At 46.2% G+C, this 18,641-nt stretch overlaps 1 protein-coding gene across 2 annotated transcripts in view; it reads left to right on the forward strand.

Annotated features, from left to right (window-relative positions):
- Nucleotides 1-1,894: 1,894 nt before the first annotated feature.
- LOC135508538 (lysophosphatidylserine lipase ABHD12-like) overlaps nt 1,895-18,641 on the forward strand; it is a 52,522-nt gene continuing 35,775 nt past the window's right edge. The window contains exons 1-10 of one of the 2 annotated variants that reach the window (XM_064928791.1): nt 1,895-2,112; nt 2,485-2,606; nt 2,834-2,939; nt 3,901-4,020; nt 4,517-4,547; nt 4,638-4,683; nt 5,054-5,183; nt 5,619-5,656; nt 8,821-8,966; nt 9,310-9,392. In XM_064928791.1, the coding sequence (XP_064784863.1) occupies nt 1,991-2,112; nt 2,485-2,606; nt 2,834-2,939; nt 3,901-4,020; nt 4,517-4,547; nt 4,638-4,683; nt 5,054-5,183; nt 5,619-5,656; nt 8,821-8,966; nt 9,310-9,392 (944 nt within the window). In that variant the 5' untranslated portion in view covers nt 1,895-1,990. The remainder of the gene's footprint in view (nt 2,113-2,484; nt 2,607-2,833; nt 2,940-3,900; nt 4,021-4,516; nt 4,548-4,637; nt 4,684-5,053; nt 5,184-5,618; nt 5,657-8,820; nt 8,967-9,309; nt 9,393-18,641) is intronic. The other variant, XM_064928792.1, reaches the window with a different exon arrangement.

Below are 18,641 nucleotides of genomic sequence, written 5' to 3' on the forward strand. Positions count from 1 at the left end.
ATCTCATTTAAAAAAAGGGTCTACGAGTATTATTTAAATGTCAATGATTTACAGTCCACCAAGGCAGTCTTGATTAAACAACATCTGTCTGTTGAGTGAAAAGGTACATCAATCATCGCAACAGGTGCAACAAGCCATCAATCAGTACAATGCATAATGTCATGATCCCCAGGTTTGTTTGTTTTTTCAAGTAAGAAATTACATTTTGTTTAATAGATTTACAGCACTTTCACGTGAATGTTCAACTGTGCTGGGAATGTTTACAAAAGAAAACGTATTTATTGGCAATGACCATTCACCGATATAAGATTGTCATAATAAAGACGAAATTACAGGATGAAGCAAATACTATTTATCAAACACTAATATTACTAATCTGACAAATCTAAAGACTACTTTACTCTTCCCTGGGCAGCGAGCTAGGGACAAAGGACTCCAAGTCTATTAACCCCTGCACCGATTCCGTTTCATCGACATGTTGCGACCAAGTAAGCAGGCTATTCTGCTTGTTAAGTTGTAGCAACGTGATTGTAAAACGGAATGCATTGTAACGTGGCACTTTACTGGAGGCTCTGTCAAATGGGTTAATATGGAACTGTGTCAAAGCATCCTCGTCACAAAACAACGGCCGAGTGTGTCAATGTCCAGCCAAGGCAAAGAAAAGTGTTTGAAGAAAGAAAAAGTGAATCGGGCCGCTGCATGAAGAACAAGTTGAATTGTCGTGGAAGTGGGGGGGGGGGGTTCGACAGGCTACAAAAGCTAAACTAGACTGTTTCTCTTTATCAACCTTTTGTGATAATTATAGCCTACATGCAATACAGGTAAGTTGACATACTATTATTTATTTTATTTTTGTTTTGCAATTGCTATCAACTTACCCACAGAAACTCCACTGAGTCGAAGGCTGCCTATCCACTCTTCTCTGGTTGAATTATAGAGACCGTTACGGAAGTTTCAGAACCGTCCGTCCTTCCATAAAAAAACAAGGTTTTGATTTCCTCTCAAATAAACCCTTCCGAAACGTAATGATTAAACTCCTTATTTGAGGCTAGCGTAACCCAGGTAACATGCTATATTTTATACTTCTGTTGTCAAAAGGTTTTGTTCTCGTTCAGCCGGCTAAAATACCTTCTGAGTCAGCTGCATCTCTCCTTTAGGATTTTGAAAAGCTCCTCGGAGAGGAAGGGGTGGTGACGCATTGAAAAGCTCTGGAGTCGCACGGATGCAGTCACTGGCGCGCCGCCCCCGAACCTTTTCACAGGCAAGGAAGGCAACAATTTATCTGTTTAGAAGTATGTGTTTAATATGAAACGAGGGCATGACATATTTTTTTATGATTAAAAAAATAAATAGATACATACCAAACTTTGCAAATAATTGAATAGCCTAAATAGGCCTACATTTAAAATAAAACATGCCTTCATAACATTGAAAACTTAATCAAACAGTAAATTGCTAAAGTTTTTTGGCATGAGTGTAATCTAAACAGTGTAATATAAGTTAAGGACAGCGAATAGCTGTAATTCTCTTTATTTGACCTATAATTATTAGGTCTCTTGATTTCCCTCTCCTCTGTGGCCTGCTGTTGTCAAACAGAACTCATATCCCAATGTGTGTGTGTGTGTGTGTGTGTGTGTGTGTGTGTGTGTGTGTGTGTGTGTGTGTGTGTGTGTGTGTGTGTGTGTGTGTGTGTGTATGTGTGTGTGTGTGTGTGTGTGTGTATGTGTGTGTGTATGTGTGTATGTGTGTGTGTGTGTGTGTGTGTGTGTGTGTGTGTGTGTGTGTGTGTGTGTGTGTGTGTGTGTGTGTGTGAAGCCTAATCAACATGTTGACGTTTATTAGCCTTTTGAGCCAATCAACTTCCTATTACACAGAGACAACCCTTCACCTCATATGTCCCAATCCTGCCTGTCACCAGGAAGTAAACCTACATGCTCTCCCGACAAGTTCTGTCAGTAAAGGTCTCTGCAGTTTTAGTTTACACTTCAAAATGAGTAAAACAGTTGATACAGAAAACGAAACTAAGACCAAGGACAGCAAGGAAACCCCTGGGTCTGAAAATAAGAAGTCATACTGCAAACTGGAAACTGCTACACGTGAACGGTCACAGTAGTAAGTACTGTAGCCTTCGTGCTCAGAAGCCAGCTTCTAGGACTGTATTTTCACTCGTTTCAGTGTTGTCATAGCTAACCTTGTCCCCAGGATCAATTGCAGAGAGAGAGAGAGAGAGAGAGAGAGAGAGACAGCTGTCTGGTGAACTAACATGTCATAGCCTACCAGGGTATAATCTACGAGTATATAGATGTGTAACGTACTGTAAAGTTGTTATAATGCACGGCACTAAAAGCTACTATTGTTTTGTCCCGTTATGAGACCTCTCTTGCGTGTTCACACCATTTTCAACGGCATCATTCTTACCTCATAAGTCTCGGTGAATGAAAGCCAGAGAGCGCCAAGTAAAGTTTTCTTATCTTATCTTTACAGTTCTCCGGGGTTATCCATTCTGAAGAAGGCGATCTTACTGCAGTGTATCGTCTACATCTCTCTGCCTGTCATTCTCTGCCTGTTTCCATGGATACTAGGCCATGTTGTCTTTTCTCACCGGTGTACGTAGTGCAGTCTGACCCTTTTGAAAATCAACATGGTGTAAAAAAATAAATATGAAATTACATCATTGAATATTGCCTCTGCCTATGCTGCACACCATATTGATTGTGTATATATATATATATATATATAGCAAACTACTGTGTGTTCTGTAGTATTATTGCACGGGATGATCAGACAGGTAGGAACTGAATAAAGACCATTTTGTTTTGAAATCTGTTATCAGTAAGGATTCCGTACCTTGTGGACCTGGCCAGTCCAGCAGAGCTCTCCCTGAACCACACTCTAAACTTCTACCTCAGTCCAGAGGAGGGGATCTCACTGGGTGTATGGTAAGTCAGTGGATACGTCTCAAATAGGCACCCTATTCACTACATAGTGCACTACTTTTGACCCCAAATGGCACCCTATTCCCTACATAGTGCACTACTTTTGACCAGGGCCCATAGGGGCTCCCATTGTTGTTTTTTGTTTTTCAATCATTGTGTTTTTGAAGTTAGCCAGCTAATTTTGATAAACAATTAAAATATCCATGTTTTCCATTTGAAGTTCCAATATGTGTTTTTGGTTGTTGAGTCAATTAGACCATGTCCATTTGAAGTTCCCTTCCTTTCTTCCTTTCTTCCTTCCTTCCTTCCTTCCTTTCTTTCTTTCTTTCTTTCTTTCTATCTAAAAAAAAAAAGTTATTTCAGAATATTTAGGCAAGTTAACTCATTGTTTTTACTTTCCAGAGGCAGTTTGGAACTCAGTAGTGAGAGTTGCAACCGAGGACAGGCAATTTTTACTCATTACGTGCTTTCAGCACCCGGCGGGCCCATTCTGTGAGCTTGTGTGGCCTACCACTTCCCGGCTGAGCCGTTGTTGCTCCTAAACATTTCCACTTCACAACAACAGCAATTAGTTGACCGAGGCAGCTCCAGCAGGGCAGAAATTGGATGAACTGACTCGTTGGAAAGGTGGCATCCTATGACGGTGCCACTTCGAATGTCACTGAGCTCCTCAGCAAGGCCATTCTACAGTACTGCCAATGTTTGTCTATGGGGACAGTATGGCTGTGTGCTCGATTTTATACACCTGTCAGCAATGGATGTGGCCAAATGTTTAGGAGTGTCCACATACTTTTGTATATATTGTGTATATGATCGTGTCTCAGTGCAATCAAGCTATGAAATTAATGTTATTTTCAAATACAATCTGTTTTTGGGATCAAGTTGTGGTTACTTAAGTGTAAAAAGTAACTTGAGTAAGTAACTTCACTCTGCACTGTTTGTTTGCGCTGTCTGTGTCTCTTAGGCATACGGTTCCCGACAGCCAATGGGAGAAGGCCCAGGGGGCCGGCCCTGAGTGGTACAGTGAGACTCTGGGAGATGGTTCTCCTGTTATCATCTATCTCCACGGCAACGTGGGCTCCAGGTGGGTCTAGTGTTGGGGGTAGAGACCCTGTGTGTATCCTCAATGGCACCCTATTCCCTATATAGGGCACTACATTAGACCAGAGCCCTATGGCACCCTATTCCCTATATAGTGCACTACATTTAACCAGAGCCCTATGGGTGAGGGAGGTATGGGCCCTGGTCAAAAGTAATGCACTATATAGGGAATAGGGGGCCATTTGGGATGCACATCCTGGTAGACTCTCCTAATGAAGTCCAGTGGGTATTATTACATCATCGGGGTCATGTTCATTAGGGAACACCGTGGTAAAATGTTTTGGAAATAGAACATTAGTGTTCCTTTTGGATAATAAGAACAGGTTCCCTGTTTCAGTATGTTTTCTTCCATTTTGTGCCTGATGAATACATCCCAGTAGTCACTTGTTTGATTCTTAGTTCCCGAGATTAAGGAAATCTTTTTGTTGTTGTTTTGTTTTATGTTTCTAAACTCTCAAACTGTTCTGTCATGTCCAAAGGGCCATAAACCACAGAGTGGAACTTGTGAAGGTACTGTATGTTGTTCTAGTCTGAAAAAAATGGATTTTGGAGTATTGGGTTCAAATAAGGATGTCTTAACCAAGCCTGTCTATTTTCTAGATCCTAAGTGCAGCAGGGTATCATGTACTGTCACTGGACTACAGAGGTAAGCACAAATAACAATGAATATGGACATATATTGTTATATTTCCCTGGCCGTTACAAAAACTCAGATGTGTCAAATAATCATGTATGGTATGACGATTTGACATGTAAATAAACATTAATTCATTTACGAATTCATTAATTCATTCGAAAATAGAACTTCATGTAGTTAACGTAGTGTTGCTCTCAGAGGTAAATATATTTAATATTTAATATTTATTTAATATTTATTCATTTACATATTTATTTTTTTGCATCAGATTTGTTGTCATGGTAGCAGAGTGGAAATATTGTCTAGCCAGGGTGAAAGCAGCCATTGTGACATCATGGATCAAAGGGCTTCTTTGTCACCTTGTCCCCCCCCCCCCCAGGTTATGGAGATTCCAGTGGGGAACCCAGTGAGGTTGGGTTGACCTCTGACGCCCTCTATCTGTACCAGTGGGTAAAGACACGCAGCAGGACCAGCCAGATCTGTCTGTGGGGACATTCCCTGGGTACTGGGTGAGTGAGTGTCTTTCAGGCATTTTGCATTTTTTTTGTTTTGTTGTTGAAACATTTGGGCCCAATCTCAATCAATCAAATGTATTTCTAAAGCCCTTCTTACATCAGCTGATGTCACAAAGTGCTGTACAGAAACCCAGCCTAAAACCCCCAAACAGCAAGCAATGCAGGTGTAGAAGCATCTCAAATGGACCCCTAAGACACATTTGTGAAGCTCTGAGAGTATTTGACAGGTTTAACCTATCCGCTAGTATCTCCACCCTGCCCTCTGATAGGCTAGGTGGAAGTTTTCACCATTGGTTATACTAATCAAAATTATCTTAAGATCTCCACAAGTGAAGAGGGTTTAAGGCCTAGCGGTCATTTTGGGATTCACCCTGGGTTTAATTCTAGACTCTTTCCCCCAAAATGGAGATGTGTGAACTCTCTCCGCAGGATGGCCACCAACGCTGCTGTAAAGATACAGGAACAGGGTGAGTTACTGCCTCCGGCTCCAGACAGTTCCTACACCAATCAAATATGTTTTTAAATTCATGACAGGGAAAAGTGTGGAGAATCGGACATATAGTTTGTCAGTGGCGATGAACAAAGTCAGAAGTCTTCAGATCCCTCAACAGTTTTCATAGTGAGCGGACTCTGATATAGGTTTAAGTTAGTTCAGTCATACCTCAATAGGTGGACCGTGGGCCGGACCCTGAATGAGGTCAATACCGTCAACAAAAAACAACAAAAAACAGCAGAAAATTAGGTTTAAAACCACCCACTAATTTTTCTCTCTGCCAACAGGAGGGGTTGTGAATAGTTTGGGTTGTGAGCTGGGGGGGGGTTGTTACTACGCCGATAAATGACAATATCGAACCGGACCTTTGCCATCCAGGACATTTGAGCACTTCTGACCTAGGTCATTTATCTACCTTCACAGCTACCATTGATTTTCGATTTCACAATTTATTCATTTGATTTGGAATTGCACTCAATTGTTATTTTCCCTGTTGTTTTCAACATCAGTGACAGGTCTCGGTAGCCTGCGTGCCAGTCTGTTTGCGCTGCCAACGTCAGTGACTGGTCTCGGTAGCCCGCGTGCCAGTCTGTTTGCGCTGCCAACGTCAGTGACTGGTCTCGGTAGCCCGCGTGCCAGTCTGTTTGCGCTGCCAACGTCAGTGACTGGTCTCGGTAGCCCGCGTGCCAGTCTGTTTGCGCTGCCAACGTCAGTGACGGGTCTCGGTAGCCTGCGTGCCAGTCTGTTTGCGCTGCCAACGTCAATGACTGGTCTCGGTAGCCTGCGTGCCAGTCTGTTTGCGCTGCCAACGTCAATGACTGGTCTCGGTAGCCCGCGTGCCAGTCTGTTTGAGCTGCCAACGTCAGTGACCGACCTCAACGTAATCTCAACATTCAGTATGCAGACTGAGTTTATGCACGCGGCCACCGATAGAACCTCTATTAAAAACCATGACCCCTGTGTAGAGGTACTGACTGAGGGAGAATAAACTGTATAAATGAAAGGAAGTCGCACTCTACACACTCTCCAAACAATTTAAAGTGATGCTCCGGAACTTTTTTGTATAATTCCAGCCAGTAGTTTTGATAGTGGTGCTCAAGAGCCAAACCCGGGTCCCTGTTTTTTTGTGTCCTATGTCATTCCATTTCATATGTAGTTTTACATCCTGCTTTTTTGCAATTCGTATATTATACACACAGTACCAGTCAAAAGTTGGGACAAATCTACTCATTCCAGGGTTTTTCTTTATTTTTTAAAACTATTTTCTACATTGTAGAATTATAGTGAAGATATCAAAACTATGAAATAACACATATGGAATCATGTAGTAACCAATTTAGAAATATATATATTTTAGATTATTCAAAGATGCCACCCTTTGCCTTGATGACAGCTTTGTAACATAAATCTGTGTTACAAATTTGTTGTGCTTTAAGATCCCCGACTTTAAACATAATATCACGGCCTTCGTTGTGTGAAGGAGGAGCGGACCAAAATGCAGCGTAGTTGTGATTCATTTGATTTAATAAGGAAACTATACACGATTAAACTAACAAAATAACAAACATACAAAAACTGAAAACAGCCCTATCTGGTGCAAAACACAGAGACAGGAACAATCACCCACAAACACACAGTGAAACCCAGGCTACCTAAATATGGTTCCCAATCAGAGACAATGACTAACACCTGCCTCTGATTGAGATCCATATCAGGCCAGACATAGAAATAGACAAACAAGACATCCAACATAGAATGCCCACTCAGATCACACCCTGACCAACCAAAACATAGAAACATACAAAGTAAACTATGGCCAGGACGTGACACATAACCTTTCAGCACGCAGTTCAAGCATTCATTATGGAACTCTAAGGAAGTCACTGATCGAACATAACATTAATAATGGATCTATGACAAAAATGTTTGTCTTGACATGTTTCCATGTTTGTCTTGACATGTTTCCATGTTTGTCTTGACATGTTTCCATGTTTGTCTTGACATGTTTCCATGTTTGTCTTGACGTGTTTAAATGTTTGTCTTGACGTGTTTAACATGTTTAAATGTTTGTCTTGACATGTTTAAATGTTTGTCTTGACATGTTTCCATGTTTGTCTTGACGTTTCCATGTTTGTCTTGACGTGTTTCCATGTTTGTCTTGACGTGTTTAAATGTTTGTCTTGACATGTTTAAATGTTTGTCTTGACGTGTTTAACATGTTTAAATGTTTGTCTTGACATGTTTCCATGTTTGTCTTGACATGTTTCCATGTTTGTCTTGACATGTTTCCATGTTTGTCTTGACGTGTTTAAATGTTTGTCTTGACATGTTTAAATGTTTGTCTTGACGTGTTTAACATGTTTACATGTTTGTCTTGACATGTTTAAATGTTTGTCTTGACAAGTTTCCATGTTTGTCTTGACATGTTTCCATGCTTGTCTTGACATGTTTAAATGTTTGTCTTGACATGTTTCCATGTTTGTCTTGACATGTTTCCATGTTTGTCTTGACATGTTTCCATGTTTGTCTTGACATGTTTAAATGTTTGTCTTGACATGTTTAAATGTTTGTCTTGACATGTTTCCATGTTTGTCTTGACATGTTTCCATGTTTGTCTTGACATGTTTCCATGTTTGTCTTGACGTGTTTAAATGTTTGTCTTGACATGTTTAAATGTTTGTCTTGACGTGTTTAACATGTTTAAATGTTTGTCTTGACATGTTTAAATGTTTGTCTTGACATGTTTCCATGTTTGTCTTGACATGTTTCCATGCTTGTCTTGACATGTTTAAATGTTTGTCTTGACATGTTTCCATGTTTGTCTTGACATGTTTCCATGTTTGTCTTGACATGTTTCCATGATTGTCTTGACATGTTTAAATGTTTGTCTTGACATGTTTAAATGTTTGTCTTGACATGTTTCCATGTTCGTAATGACATGTTTCCATGTTCGTCATGACATGTTTCCATGTTCGTCATGACATGTTTCCATGTTTGTCTTGACATGTTTCCATGTTTGTCTTGACATGTTTAAATGTTTGTCTTGACATGTTTCCATGTTTGTCTTGACATGTTTCCATGTTTGTCTTGACATGTTTCCATGTTTGTAATGACATGTTTCCATGTTCGTCATGACAGCAATGGAGTTGGCAAGAGAAAGAGCACGCGATCTGAGGGCCGGAACACAAGCCGATCTGGAGCCAAGCTATGCTGTTGATGGTGTGATCCTGGAGGCTCCTTACACCAATATGGAGGAGGAAGTAGCCAGCCATCCCCTCAGCATGGTGATATCTATCTATCTATCTATCTATCTATCTATCTATCTATCTATCTATCTATCTATCTATCTATCTATCTATCTATATCTATATCTATATCTCTCTCTCTCTCTCTCTCTCTCTCTCTCTCTCTCTCTCTCTCTCTCTGTCTCTGTCTGCGGCCTTGTGTAACAGTGTGTTATTGCACTATGAAACCCAGAGATGGCTTGGTAAATTCCCCCGTTTCACAAGAATGATTCAGCAATCCATCCATCTCCTTCCTGTATTTTTGGCCCGTATTGCTCTCCTCTAGGACTAGTTACGCTCAAAAGATTTCTGAACTGATATCGTTGTTCCCTTCTCTCTTCAGATGTATCAGTGGCTTCCGGGTTTTCAGAGCGTTCTTCATCACGTCATGCGAAGCAACAACATGGTGTTCGCTAACGATGAAAAGTAAGTGCTGCCTGTGTTAACATAACAACATAGGTAGAGGAAGGTTGTGTCCCATAAGTGCACTACTGTATAGTGCCGCACATTTTGACCTATAGGGCTCTGGTCAGAGGTAGTGCACTGAATCAAATCAAATCAAATGTTATTGGTCACATGCCTTAAATTTCAACAGGTGTAGCTTGACCTTACAGTGAAATCCTGAATACAACAGGTGTAGCTTGACCTTACAGTGAAATACTGAATACAACAGGTGTAGCTTGACCTTACAGTGAAATACTGAATACAACAGGTGTAGCTTGACCTTACAGTGAAATACTGAATACAACAGGTGTAGCTTGACCTTACAGTGAAATACTTAGGAGCCCTTAAACCAACAATGCAGAGTTAAAAATAAGAAACATATTTGCTAAATAAAAGAAGGAAATAGTAACACAAAAACAATAACATGGTTATAAACAAGGACTACCAGTACTGAGTCAATGTCTACCAGTACTGAGTCAATGTCTACCAGTACTGAGTCAATGTCTACCAGTACTGAGTCAATGTCTACCAGTACTGAGTCAATGTCTACCAGTACTGAGTCAATGTCTACCAGTACTGAGTCAATGTCTACCAGTACTGAGTCAATGTCTACCAGTACTGAGTTAATGTCTACCAGTACTGAGTCAATGTCTACCAGTACTGAGTCAATGTGCAGGGGTACCAGGTAGTTGAAGTAATATGTACATGTGGGTAGGGGTACCAGGTAGTTGAGGTAATATGTACATGTGGGTAGGGGTACCAGGTAGTTGAGGTAATATGTACATGTGGGTAGGGGTACCAGGTAGTTGAGGTAATATGTACTTGTGGGTAGGGTTACCAGGTAGTTGAGGTAATATGTAGATGTGGGTAGGGGTACCAGGTAGTTGAGGTAATATGTACATGTGGGTAGGGGTACCAGGTAGGTTAGGTAATATGTACATGTGGGTAGGGGTACCAGGTAATATGTGGGTAGGGGTATTAGGTTGTTGAGGTAATATGTGGGTAGGGGTACCAGGTAGTTAAGGTAATATATAGGTAGGGGTACCAGGTAATATGTGGGTGGGGATACCAGGTATTTGAGGTAATATGTGGGTAGGGGTACCAGGTAACATGTGGGTAGGGGTACCAGGTAGTTGAGGTAATACGTGGGTAAGGGTACCAGGTAATATGTGGGTAGGTGTACCAGGTAGTTGAGGTAATATGTACATGTGGGTAGGGGGACCAGGTGGTTGAGATAATATGTGGGTAGGGGTACCAGGTGGTTGAGGTAATATGTGGGTAGGGGTACCAGGTTGGTTAGGTAATATGTGGGTAGGGGTACCAGGAAGTTGAGATAATATGTGGGTAGGGGACCAGGTAGTTGAGGTAATATGTGGGTAGGGGTACCAGGTAATATGTGGGTAGGAGTACCAGGTAGTTGAGGCATCATGTGGGTAGGGGTACCAGGTAGTTTAGGTAATATGTGGGTAGGGGCACCAGGTAGTTTAGGTAATATGTGGGTAGGGGTACCAGGTAATATGTGCGTAGGATACCAGGTAATATGTGGGTACAGGGCACCAGGTAGTTGAGGTAATATGTGGGTAGGGGCACCAGGTAGTTTAGGTAATATGTGGGTAGGTGTACCAGGTAGTTGAGGTAATATGTGGGTAGGGGTACCAGGTGGTTGAGGTAATATGTGGGTAGATGTGGGTAGGGGTATCAGGTAGGGTACCAGGTGGTTGAGGTAATATGTGGGTAGGGGTACCACGTGACATGTGGGTAGGGGTACCAGGTAATATGTGGGTAGGGGTACCAGGTAGTTGAGGTAATATGTGGGTAGGGGTACCAGGTATGTGGGTAGGGGTACCAGGTAGTTGAGGTAATATGTGGGTAGGTGTACCAGGTAGTTGAGGTAATATGTGGGTAGGTGTACAAGGTAATATGTGGGTAGGAGTACCAGGTAGTTGAGGTAACATGTGGGTAGGGGTACCAGGTAACATGTGGGTAGGGGTACCAGGTAGTTGAGGTAATATGTGGGTAGGAGTACAAGGTAGTTGAGGTAATATGTGGGTAGGGGTACCAGGTAGTTTAGGTAATATGTGGGTAGGGGTACCAGGTAGTTTAGGTAATATGTGGGTAGGGGTACCAGGTGGTTGAGGTAAATGTGGGTAGGGGTACCAGGTGGTTGAGGTAATATGTGGGTAGGGGTACCAGGTTGGTTGAGTGAGATTTTCAGGTATATGTGGGTAGGGGTACCAGGTAACATGTGGGTAGGGGTACCAGGTAATATGTGGGTAGGGGTACCAGGTAGTTGAGGTAATATGTGGGTAGGGGTACCAGGTAACATGTGGGTAGGGGTACCAGGTAGTTGAGGTAATATGTGGGTAGGGGTACCAGGTAACATGTGGGTAGGAGTACCAGGTAGTTGAGGTAATATGTGGGTAGGGGTACAAGGTAATATGTGGGTAGGGGTACCAGGTAGTTGAGGTAACATGTGGGTAGGGGTACCAGGTAACATGTGGGTAGGGGTACCAGGTAGTTGAGGTAATATGTGGGTAGGAGTACAAGGTAGTTGAGGTAATATGTGGGTAGGGGTACCAGGTAGTTTAGGTAATATGTGGGTAGGGGTACCAGGTGGTTGAGGTAAAATGTGGGTAGGGGTACCAGGTGGTTGAGGTAATATGTGGGTAGGGGTACCAGGTTGGTTAGGTATATGTGGGTAGGGGTACCACGTAACATGTGGGTAGGGGTACCAGGTAATATGTGGGTAGGGGTACCAGGTAGTTGAGGTAATATGTGGGTAGGTGCACCAGGTAGTTGAGGTAATGTGTGGGTAGGGGTACCAGGTAATATGTGGGTAGGGGTACCAGGTAGTTGAGGTAATATGTGGGTAGGTGTACCAGGTAGTTGAGGTAATATGTGGGTAGGTGTACCAGGTAATATGTGGGTAGGAGTACCAGGTAGTTGAGGTAACATGTGGGTAGGGGTACCAGGTAGTTTAGGTAATATGTGGGTAGGGGCACCAGGTAGTTGAGGTAATGTGTGGGTAGGGGTACCAGGAAGTTGAGGTAATATGTGGGTAGGGGCACCAGGTAGTTGAGGTAATATGTGGGTAGGGGTACCAGGTAGTTGAGGTAATATGTGGGTAGGGGTACCAGGTAATATGTGGGTAGGAGTTCCAGGTAGTTGAGGTAACATGTGGGTAGGGGCACCAGGTAGTTAAGGTAATATGTGGGTAGGGGCACCAGGATAGTTGAGGTAATATGTGGGTAGGGGTACCAGGTAGTTGAGGTAATATGTGGGTAGGGGCACCAGGTAGTTGAGGTAATATGTGGGTAGGGGCACCAGGTAGTTGAGGTAATATGTGGGTAGGGGAACCAGGTAATATGTAGGTAGGGGTACCAGGTAATATGTGGGTAGGGGTACCAGGTAGTTGAGGTAATATGTGGGTAGGGGCACCAGGTAGTTGAGGTAATATGTGGGTAGGTGCACCAGGTAGTTGAGGTAATATGTGGGTAGGGGAACCAGGTAATATGTAGGTAGTGGCACCAGGTAGTTGAGGTAATATGTAGGTAGGGGTACCAGGTAGTTGAGATAATATGTGGGTTGAGGTACCAGGTAATATGTGGGTAGGGGTACCAGGTAGTTTAGGTAATATGTGGGTAGGAGTACCAGGTAGTTGAGGTAATATGTGGGTAGGGGTACCAGGTAGTTTAGGTAATATGTGGGTAGGGGTACCAGGTGGTTGAGGTAAAATGTGGGTAGGGGTACCAGGTGGTTGAGGTAATATGTGGGTAGGGGTACCAGGTTGGTTAGGTATATGTGGTTGAGGGACCAGTGGGTAGAGACCAGTGGGTAGAGACCAGTGGGTGTGTGGGTAGAGACCAGTGGGTGTGTGGGTAGAGTCCAGTGGGTGTGTGGGTAGAGACCAGTGGGTATAGACCAGTGGGTGTGTGGGTAGAGTCCAGTGTGTAGAGAGAGACCAGTGGGTAGAGTCCAGTGGGTGTGTGGGTAGAGACCAGTGGGTGTGTGGGTAGAGACCAGTGGGTGTGTGGGTAGAGTCCAGTGGGTAGAGACCAGTGGGTAGAGACCAGTGGGTGTGTGGGTAGAGTCCAGTGGGTAGAGACCAGTGGGTAGAGTCCAGTGGGTGTGTGGGTAGAGACCAGTGGGTAGAGACCAGTGTGTAGAGACCAGTGGGTAGAGACCAGTGGGTGTGTGGGTAGAGTCCAGTGGGTGTGTGGGTAGAGACCAGTGGGTGTGTGGGTAGAGACCAGTGGGTAGAGACCAGTGGGTAGAGACCAGTGGGTGTGTGGGTAGAGACCAGTGGGTGTGTGGGTAGAGACCAGTGGGTAGAGACCAGTGGGTAGAGTCCCGTGGGTAGAGACCAGTGGGTAGAGACCAGTTGGTAGAGACCAGTGGGTAGAGTCCAGTGGGTAGAGTCCAGTGGGTAGAGACCAGTGGGTAGAGACCAGTGGGTAGAGTCCAGTGGATCGATAAATAGTAAAAAGGGGAGTGAATGTAAATAGTTCAGGTAGCCATTTGAGGCTCCAGAGTTGCGCTGCGGTCGAAAGCACTGCATCTTAGTGTTAGAGGCATCACTACAGGCCCTGGTTCGATACCGGGCTCTATCACAACTGGCCGTGATCGGGAGTCCCATAGGGTGGCTCACAATTGGCCCAGCGTCGTCCGGGTTACGGCAGGGTTTGGCCCAGGGTAGGCCGTCATTGTAAATAAGAATTTGTTCTTAACTGACTTGCCTAGTAAAATAAAAAATAAAAGATGAACTGTTCATCGGTACTATGGCTTTGGAGGGGTAGAAGCTATTCAGGTGCTTTTTGGTCCCAGACTTGGCGCTCCAGTACTGCTTTTTATTCTTTTATTTGACCTTTATTTAACCAGGCAAGTCAGTTAAGAACAAATTCTTATTTACAATGACGGCCTAGGAACAGTGGGTTAACTGCCTGTTCAGGGGCAGAACGACAGATTTTGTACCTTGTCAGCTTGGGGATTTGAACTTGCAACCTTTCGGTTACTAGTCCAACGCTCTAACCACTAGGCTACGCTGCCGCCTCTATACTCTAACCACTAGGCTACCCTGCCGCCCCTCCACTCTAACCACTAGGCTACCCTGCCGCCCCTCCACTCTAACCACTAGGCTACCCTGCCGCCCTACACTCTAACCACTAGGCTACCCTGCCTTCTCTACACTCTAACCACTAGGCTACCCTGCCACCCCCTCCACTCTAACCACTAGGCTACCCTGCCGCCTCTACACTCTAACCACTAGGCTACCCTGCCTTCTCTACACTCTAACCACTAGGCTACCCTGCCACCCCTCCACTCTAACCACTAGGCTACCCTGCCGCCTCTACACTCTAACCACTAGGCTACCCTGCCGCCCCTCCACTCTAACCACTAGGCTACCCTAAACACTAGCCGCCCCCCTCCATTCTAACCACTAGGCTACCCTGCCGCCCCTCCACTCTAACCACTAGGCTACCCTGCCGCCCCTCCACTCTAACCACTAGGCTACCCTGCCGCCCCTCCACATTAACCACTAGGCTACCCTGCCTCCTCTACACTCTAACCACTAGGCTACCCTGCCGCCCCTCCATTCTAACCACTAGGCTACCCAGCCGCCTCCACTACACTCTAACCACTAGGCTACCCTGCCGCCTCTACACTCTAACCACTAGGCTACCCTGCCGCCTCTACACTCTAACCACTAGGCTACCCTGCCTTCTCTCTCTAACCACTAGGCTACCCTGCCGCCTCTACACTCTAACCACTAGGCTACCCTGCCGCCCCTCCACTATAACCACTAGACTACCCTGCCGCCTCTACACTCTAACCACTAGGCTACCCTGCCGCCCCTCCACTCTAACCACTAGGCTACCCTGCCGCCCCTCCACTCTAACCACTAGGCTACCCTGCCGCCCCTCCACTCTAACCACTAGGCTACCCTGCCGCCCCTCCACTCTAACCACTAGGCTACCCTGCCGCCTCTCCACTCTAACCACTAGGCTACCCTGCCGCCCCTCCACTCTAACCACTAGGCTACCCTGCCGCCCCTCCATTCTAACCACTAGGCTACCCTGCCGCCCCTCCACTCTAACCACTAGGCTACCCTGCCGCCCCTCCACTCTAACCACTAGGCTACCCTGCCGCCCCTCCACATTAACCACTAGGCTACCCTGCCTCCTCTACACTCTAACCACTAGGCTACCCTGCCGCCCCTCCATTCTAACCACTAGGCTACCCAGCCGCCTCTACACTCTAACCACTAGGCTACCCTGCCGCCTCTACACTCTAACCACTAGGCTACCCAGCCGCCTCTACACTCTAACCACTAGGCTACCCTGCCTTCTCTACACTCTAACCACTAGGCTACCCTGCCGCCTCTACACTCTAACCACTAGGCTACCCTGCCTTCTCTACACTCTAACCACTAGGCTACCCTGCCGCCCCTCCACTATAACCACTAGACTACCCTGCCGCCTACACTCTAACCACTAGGCTACCCTGCCGCCCCTCCACTCTAACCACTAGGCTACCCTGCCGCCCCTCCACTCTAACCACTAGGCTACCCTGCCGCCCCTCCACTCTAACCACTAGGCTACCCTGCCGCCCCTCCACTCTAACCACTAGGCTACCCTGCCGCCCCTCCACTCTAACCACTAGGCTACCCTGCCGCCACTCCACTCTAACCACTAGGCTACCCTGCCGCCTCTACACTCTAACCACTAGGCTACCCTGCCGCCCCTCCACTCTAACCACTAGGCTACCCTGCCGCCCCTCCACTCTAACCACTAGGCTACCCTGCCGCCCCTCCACTCTAACCACTAGGCTACCCTGCCGCCCTCCACTCTAACCACTAGGCTACCCTGCCGCCCCTCCACTCTAACCACTAGGCTACCCTGCCGCCCCGCCACTCTAACCACTAGGCTACCCTGCCGCCCCTCCACTCTAACCACTAGGCTACCCTGTCGCCCCTCCACTCTAACCACTAGGCTACCCTGCCGCCCCTCTATACTCTAACCACTAGGCTACCCTGCCGCCCCTCCACTCTAACCACTAGGCTACCCTGCCGCCCCTCCACTCTAACCACTAGGCTACCCTGCCGCCCCTCCACTCTAACCACTAGGCTACCCTGCCGCCCCGCCACTCTAACCACTAGGCTACCCTGCCACCTCTACACTCTAACCACTAGGCTACCCTGTCGCCCCTCCACTCTAACCACTAGGCTACCCTGCCGCCTCTATACTCTAACCACTAGGCTACCCTGTTGCCTCTACACTCTAACCACTAGGCTACCCTGCCGCCTCTACACTCTAAACACTAGGCTACCCTGCCGCCCCTCCACTCTAACCACTAGGCTACCCTGCCGCCTCTACACTCTAACCACTAGGCTACCCTGCCGCCTTCTACACTCTAACCACTAGGCTACCCTGCCGCCTCTCCACTCTAACCACTAGGCTACCCTGCCGCCTGCCGCACTCCACTAACCACTAGGCTACCCTGCCGCCCCTACACTCTAACCACTAGGCTACCCTGCCGCCCCTCCACTCTAACCACTAGGCTACCCTGCCGCCCCTCCACTCTAACCACTAGGCTACCCTGCCACCCCCCACTCTAACCACTAGGCTACCCTGCCGCCCCTCCACTCTAACCACTAGGCTACCCTGCCGCCCCTCCACTCTAACCACTAGGCTACCCTGCCGCCCCTCCACTCTAACCACTAGGCTACCCTGCCGCCCCTCCACTCTAACCACTAGGCTACCCTGCCTTCTCTACACTCTAACCACTAGGCTACCCTGCCACCCCTCCACTCTAACCACTAGGCTACCCTGCCGCCCCTCCACTCTAACCACTAGGTTACCCTGCCGCCCCTCCACTCTAACCACTAGGCTACCCTGCCGCCCCTCCACTCTAACCACTAGGCTACCCTGCCTTCTCTACACTCTAACCACTAGGCTACCCTGCCACCCCTCCACTCTAACCACTAGGCTACCCTGCCGCCCCTCCACTCTAACCACTAGGCTACCCTGCCGCCCCCTTGCCACCCGGAAGCAGAGAGAACAGTCTGTGACTTGGGCGGCTGGAGTCTGATAGTTGTTAGGGCCTTCCTCTTTGATTTTATCTAACTTGGCAAGTCCTCTAACAGCGCTTGGGTACTAAGAACCTGGAAGGCAAGGATTTTAGCCTTCAGTGATGTACTGGGCTGTACTCACTTACCCTCTGTATCGCCTTGCGGTCGGATGGCGAGCAGCTGCCATACCAGGCGGTGATGCAACCGGTCAGAATGCTCTCAATGGTGCAGCCGTATAACTTTTAGAGGATCTGAGGTCCCATGTCGAATATTTTTTAGCTTCCAGAATGGGAAGAGGCGTTGTCATGCCGTCCTCATGACTGTGTTGATGTGTGTGGACCATGATAGATCCTTAGTGATGTGGACAGGGAGGAATTGTGTTGATGTGTGTGGACCATGATAGATCCTTAGTGATGTGGACAGGGAGGAATTGTGTTGATGTGTGTGGACCATGATAGATCCTTAGTGATGTGGACAGGGAGGAATTGTGTTGATGTGTGTGGACCATGATAGATCCTTAGTGATGTGGACAGAGAGGAATTGTGTTGATGTGTGTGGACCATGATAGATCCTTAGTGATGTGGACATGGAGGAATTGTGTTGATGTGTGTGGACCATGATAGATCCTTAGTGATGTGGACAGGGAGGAATTGTGTTGATGTGTGTGGACCATGATAGATCCTTAGTGATGTGGACATGGAGGAATTGTGTTGATGTGTGTGGACCATGATAGATCCTTAGTGATGTGGACAGAGAGGAATTTGAAACTATTCAACCCGCTCCATTACAGCCCCGTCGATGTGAATGGGAGTGTGCTCTGCTCTCCGTACCCTGTAGTCCACGATCAGATCCTTTGTCTTTATAGGCAATAGGGTTCCATTTGGAATGCAGCCCATCTCTGGTAGCTGGAATCCTCTAATCTCGCACTGTAGCTAGAATCCTCTAATCTCGTACTGTAGCTAGAATCCTCTAATCTCGTACTGTAGCTAGAATCCTCTAATGTCGTACTGTAGCTAGAATCCTCTAATCTCGTACTGTAGCTAGAATCCTCTAATCTCGTACTGTAGCTAGAATCCTCTAATCTCGTACTGTAGCTAGACTCCTCTAATCTCGTACTGTAGCTAGAATCCTCTAATCTCATATTGTCGCTAGAATCCTCTAAT

Source organism: Oncorhynchus masou, chromosome 21 (genome assembly GCF_036934945.1).
Source record: "Oncorhynchus masou masou isolate Uvic2021 chromosome 21, UVic_Omas_1.1, whole genome shotgun sequence".
NCBI classification, from domain to species: domain Eukaryota; kingdom Metazoa; phylum Chordata; class Actinopteri; order Salmoniformes; family Salmonidae; genus Oncorhynchus; species Oncorhynchus masou.